Source organism: Trematomus bernacchii, unplaced genomic scaffold (assembly GCF_902827165.1).
Source record: "Trematomus bernacchii unplaced genomic scaffold, fTreBer1.1, whole genome shotgun sequence".
NCBI lineage: Eukaryota > Metazoa > Chordata > Actinopteri > Perciformes > Nototheniidae > Trematomus > Trematomus bernacchii.
In genome coordinates this window covers 365,162-371,175 of record NW_022987581.1, presented here as the reverse complement: position 1 = coordinate 371,175, position 6,014 = coordinate 365,162, and the positions used below count along the sequence as shown (strand labels likewise).

Below are 6,014 nucleotides of genomic sequence, written 5' to 3'. Positions count from 1 at the left end.
TTTGAGTTGGATTTTGGCTCTTGAGGCACAAATGACTCATATTTAAACACTCCTCGTCCAGAGTCTCTGCAAACAAATCAAGCGAGCTAGCTGCCAAGAATAAACCCTGCAAAGTGTCTCACCTCCTTCCCTCCATTTCATTTAATCTCTCGCTCCTGCAGCCAACCTGTTATTACAGAGAGATCACATAAGTATACAGTATAATTCCAATTAGGAAAGAGCAGTGGCGGTTCTAGAACATTTTACACGGGGTGGCAAAGGGGGGGCAAGAGGTCATAACAGGGTGGCATGGGAGGGCGGACAGTACGTGGTAGTTTATACTGTATATAAAACCTATTTATTGTTAAATCATGCCCTAACACAAGTGTTCTTAATGCACAAGAGAAACAAGGTGTTCAGACAAACAAACTCAAATATAGTATAAAACAGCTCAATACTCACGATACCCTAGAACTCTGTTTACTGTAAGTACAGTAAAAGTACTTAGTTATAATGAAGTACACAAATGACATCACCCATCTCTTCAGAGAGCTAAAGGTGACCTGTGCAGCAACACATTTCAATATGTGTCAATACTAAGAGCCGCTAGATTGTGCTGCTGTGATGGAATATGTATGCAAGAAGAATAAAAACATACCATGTGGTCCAGCTGGAGTCTCCTCTGCCTCCTGATCCCTGCCTCTGTCCCTCTTTCTGACACTTCATCTTTATTCCTCACATACATTTCTTCTTCTTCACTAATGTCTTCATCTCCTCCTCTTCCTCCTGCTCTGACCCTCCTGGTCTCTTCAGTGTGCTGTCTTTTCCTTTTTCCTCTTTCTGTTCATCCTGATCACTTCTCAGATATGTCTTTTTGTTGTTGAATCACTCGAGCTACTCTGGCTTATGCTGCGCGCTTATGCGGCGCAATTAGTGTGGCGCGGCACGGTTTTGCCGCTGCGTGGCTCCACTAGCATGAGGGAGGGGACAGACAGTGATGATGAACACTGCTTTGTTTCAGGAGGAAACTCAGTTATTCAATCAGGAGAGACGGTTTTGATGTAAGAACACATATTTATTGCCAGGAATACACAATGAATGTAATGGAGTTTTGGCGATTAGGCCCCGTTGTGCAGGAGTATCATTCGGGAGGGGAGAACCGATCCGATGAAACCCCCCGGGGTCTAGACCCTGGTGGTGGTGAATGGATGGTTGGGGTCGGTCTGAAGGGGAGTGGCTTAGCTTGACCCTGGTGGTGGTGAATGGATAGTTGGGGTCGGTCTGAAGGGGAGGGGCTTAGCTTGACCCTGGTGGTGGTGAATGGATAGTTGGGGTCGGTCTGAAGGGGAGGGGCTTAGCTTGACCCTGGTGGTGGTGAATGGATGGTTGGGTTCGGTCTGAAGGGGAGGGGCTTAGCTTGACCCTGGATTCAGAGGGACAGGAGGTGAAAAGGGGTGGAGGAGGGTTGCGTCGAGTCACCTGAAATGACAGCGGAGGGGGGAGCAGAGTTAAAAGGGTTAGCGGAGCGCTGTGATAGGCTTGTGAGAATAGAGCGAAGTGATTGGTTAAGCTGGGGAGTGACGCCCCCGATCACTTATTGAGAGGAGAGAGAGTAGTAACATGGAAATAGTAAATGAATGAGTAAAGACGGTCTTCCTGGTTGAACTTGCGCTGAGCTTCATTTAGTCTCAGATCACTTCCACATGTTCTCCATCAGCTTCGTATGGCACCTTGGACATAACACAAGAAGAACATCCTGTTTTTGTTTTTGAAAGACAAACCTTTATTAATTATCCAAACATTTAATTTGATCACACATCCCATCAGTAAAGTCTGTTCAATGATTTCATGATCAGTTTCACTTTATCCACACCATACATGTGTTTCATCTCAGCTATTTCAAACAGAATCATACACGATTTCCTTATTGATTATTATCATGATAAGTTATGTTCTATAAAACATCAGAGCACCCAATTTCTATTTGGACAACAACAACAACAATTAGTCTGCAAAAAAAAGACATGTTATTTCCCAAGCAAAGACTCTAAGCTATTTACAGGAGAATAATAAATGATGTACTTATTGATTATGATCATGACAGTAAGTAATATCATTTTAAATAAACATGTGATGAAATAAGTGTTATAGCCATCTGGGAACTCATCGTTAGTTAATTTGGGCAACAATTACATTTAATCTGTCAAAATAATACATGTGATTATAAATGTCTCTATTGTTTTAGAAAGTGGCCAGAATAAAATGTGTACAATAAAAGAAGCTCTGCTGCTTTCTCTCTGAAGACTCGTGCATTACAAGAGAAACAACAACATGAATCAAAAGAAATATCCAACACATATTTAGAGCAAAGTTTACATATCAGTTCAGGTGAACAAGGATCCTCCTGAGCAGTGACAGCCTCCATGGCTACACAGACACAGGAAGGAGCCGGAAGAAAGTCCAACATCTACAGAACAACTCATGAGAAGATGTTGAAGCACACCCCATAATGTTTGATTGACAGCTGATCTCTGCGCAGTGAAGACATGGACAATCAGCTCTGATGGACACACGGTGAGTTTAAGAAGTAGAAGAGTTCCTCCAATGACTTCAGGCTATTTGAGTTTACAAAACTCAGCAGTGTCTCCAAAATCATAACAAAGCCGAAGACCAGCATGTAGCGGCTGAGTGAATGTGGTCTGGACTCTGTGGAGGAGAGTCATGGTTTTAGAGACGCTGTAGAAGGACAGAATACCTGCTCTGTGATCCAGGTACACTCCTACTCTGGAGGACCGAGGAGCTGAGACACGAGTGTTGATACTGTTGTAACAAAATGAATAACTGTTTTGGTCACAATCTAAGGACCAAGATTTGTCATTGTATCCAAATCCACTTTCCATCCCCCCTGCTCTGCTGATATTCTTGTATGCGACTGCTACACAAACTCTTCCCCCTCTCCGCTCCACCTCCCAGTAACAACGTCCAGTCAGACTCTCTCTACTCAGGACCTGATAACAATCAGTGAATCTGTCTGGGTGACTGGAATAAGACTGATGTTGTTCCATGAATGTTGCTTTTCTGCTCCCCGCAGATAATACCAGCCATGTGTTTGCTGTGTTTGGATCCAGTGTGATCTCCTGTGAATATTGTAAGAACCCAGCTCTGGTGGTGGGCTCTGCTGCTGACAGTAAAACCTCCACCTCAGTCGGTGAGACGTGTGTCCATTCCTCTCTCAGGACGTCCTGTAGTTTGTCTCTGACTGCTGACAGGGCCGCCGTCACGTCCTCAAAGTAGCTCAGAGGACGGATGTTGATGCTGGATGAGTGTGTAGGTTCACTGAGGGCTGACAGTGAGGGGTAGCTGTGCAGAAACTGGTTGTGATCCTCTGTGTGAGACAGCAGCTTCAGCTCAGCGTCTCTCCTCTTCAGCTCAGAGATCTCCTGCTCCAGCTTCTCCTGAAGCTCTTTGACTCGACTCACTTCTCTCTTCTGCTGGGATCTGAGCTGCTGCTTCACATCAGAGCTTCTTTTCTCCATGAGACGGATCAGCTCAGTGAACATCTTCTCACTGTCCTCCACTGCTTTATCAGCAGAGCCATTGACGGCCTCCACCTCCTGCTGAAGCAGCTTCACCTCCTTCTCTCCGTCCTGGATTCTCTGCTGGATGTTTTCTCGACTCCCCTCCAGCTCTTTCTGCCTCTCAGTCCTCTCTGCTGCAGCTGACACTGTGTCGTGGCCTTTGTGTTCGTCCACAGAGCAGAGATAACAGATACACTGCTGATCAGTGCGGCAGAACATCTTCATCACCTCGTCGTGACGAGAGCAGATGTTCTCCTGGAGCTTCTTGGAGGGCTCCACCAGCTTGTGTTTTTTTAATGGACCTACGTCATAATGACGCTGGAGGTGTTTGTCACAGTAAGATGCCAGACACACGAGGCAGGACTTACAGGCTCTCAGTTTCCTCCCAGTGCAGACATCACAGGCCACATCTTCAGCTCCAGCATAGCAGAGATCAGCAGGAGCAGGTGGGGGTCCAGTCTTCTTCAGCTCCTCCACTAAAGCTGCTAGCATGGTGTTTTTCAGCAGGACAGGCCTCGGTGTGAAGCTCTGCCTACACTGAGGGCAGCTGTGGATCTTCTTCTCATCCTCTCCATCCCAGAAGCCTTTAATACACTTCATGCAGTAGCTGTGTCCACAGGTAGTGGTCACCGGATCCTTCAGTAGATCCAGACAGATGGGACAAGATATTAAGGTTTCCCGGTCCAGCTGAACTCCTTTCTGCGCCATTTCACCTCTCAGTAGCAGCGAGTGTGTGAGTTTCACTTCCTGAGAGCTGAAACTAGTGTGACAGGTTATCTGAACAGGATGTGTGTGGGCGGTGAATGTGGCCTATCAGCTCTTGTGCTTTACCCACATGTTGGTTACACCCATCCTCCTCAGTGTGGATCTGAAGGGGAGGAACCAGGAAGTACAGAGTGGAGCTGGCTGTGTCTGCGAGCAGGAAGAAGAGGGAGGGCTTATCAAACTCTGAGTCATTCCAGGACTCTGACCTGTGTTTATTTACACAGAGCCTCGGTTACAACCTGCTCTTCATTTGAAAAGAGCTTTTAGTTGTAAAATAAGTTGGTAAACTTACAAAATCTGAAGGGGGTTAAATACTTGTTTCCTCCACTGTAAATGTGTAGCCTCAATGTCCTGAAATAGCTGATTGATTTAATAGTTGAATGTACAGTAAGTCGTTTTTTACTGTAAGTACTAGTAGTAATTTTGATTGCGTGGGGGGGGGGGCTGTTAGGAGCTATTATATAGAAATCCTTATCCACTAACTATGAACCTGAAAACTATATACGTCCTCTTTAACTGACACCAAAAGTATGATTTGTGGTTGAAACCTTCTTTTAAATCTTTTCTTTTTACCCTCCAACAGATGTGTTTCAATGGAGAAGAAGAAACCTCAGATTCCTTAGAGTCCATCGAGGTGAGTTCCTCCGAGGAGTCGTCTCCCGCTGTGTCCCCTTCCCAGGATCCCCCCCACAGGACCTCATCACAGAGACACCCCTACCTAACGTGATCCAGGAGACTGAACCTCCTTCCTTAGCTACAAACTGCTGAACTTAGCGGAGAAATGCAGAAAAGTGAAATGATTTGAATCAAAATGGTTACAGCTCAAATGCACTGACTTTGTTGAAAGCTTGAAAGTGAAATGTTAAACTGGAAGAGTAGGACAAATAGTGTTGAAGCTTAATATTTCAAAGAAAAGTTGAAAAGGTATAAACAACTACAGTAAATGTGTATTAAAGCAACCCTCCTGTGATATATAGCTATGCGTAAAAATATGTTTCAGTGAGGGAGGGGTCGGACTGAGTGAGGATGAACACTGTGCTTTGTTTCAGGAGGAAAACTCAGTTATAGGTTGCTGTCGAATAGTCCAAAAATCAGCTCCTATCGTCTATCCTTATCGTCTATTCCTTGACCTCTGTGTGAAACGTCACGGGGTTAAGGGATAGTGGATAGGAGATTTCAAAAGGACTTAGGAGAAGAGACTGCGGTGCTTTGAGAATCCGACTGCACTTTCAATATCCGACGTGTTTATGATGCGCCAGCAGACGTCATAAATGTGCGTCTGCTGCTGTGGGGAAACTATGGAAACTAGTTTTCTATACAGCGCGTTAGGAAAATATCACTCGACACCAGGTTGAGAATCAATAATCAGGTACTAATTTATTCTTGCAAGAAGGAGCAGAGTTAAATCACATACAAAGGATATGGTTTAACCCACACACATGGGGTATGTTGCTCAACGGAGCAGGAAAAAACATCAGGCTTATATAGTCCAAAATACAGGAGATAACAACAAAGTCGTAAATTGAGGTGGCGCTAATATCAGCCGCGGGTGTCGGAAAAGCGTCGGGTCATCTGCGATGGGTCACCTGTGACGTCTTCTGGACTTCCTTCACGCCTCATAGAAATTAGATAATGTAGGAGACAACAAGTATGTGTCTGTCTCCTCATAAAGATCAACAACCTGAAATGCCC

The 6,014-nt window shown here is 45.1% G+C and overlaps 1 protein-coding gene across 1 annotated transcript; it reads right to left on the bottom strand.

Moving 5' to 3' along the window:
* Nucleotides 1-1,738: 1,738 nt before the first annotated feature.
* On the bottom strand, nt 1,739-4,449 carry LOC117479905 (tripartite motif-containing protein 16-like). Its single transcript, XM_034127016.1, has one exon. The coding sequence runs from the start codon at nt 4,263-4,265 to the stop codon at nt 2,595-2,597; it is 1,671 nt and encodes a 556-aa protein (XP_033982907.1). The 5' UTR covers nt 4,266-4,449; the 3' UTR covers nt 1,739-2,594.
* Between the last annotated feature and the right edge of the window lie 1,565 nt (nt 4,450-6,014).

What these genes read in the sequence shown, in the direction of transcription:
- LOC117479905 (XM_034127016.1), bottom strand. Translation starts at nt 4,265, where the DNA reads ATGGCGCAGAAAGGAGTTCAGCTGGACCGGGAAACCTTAATATCTTGT.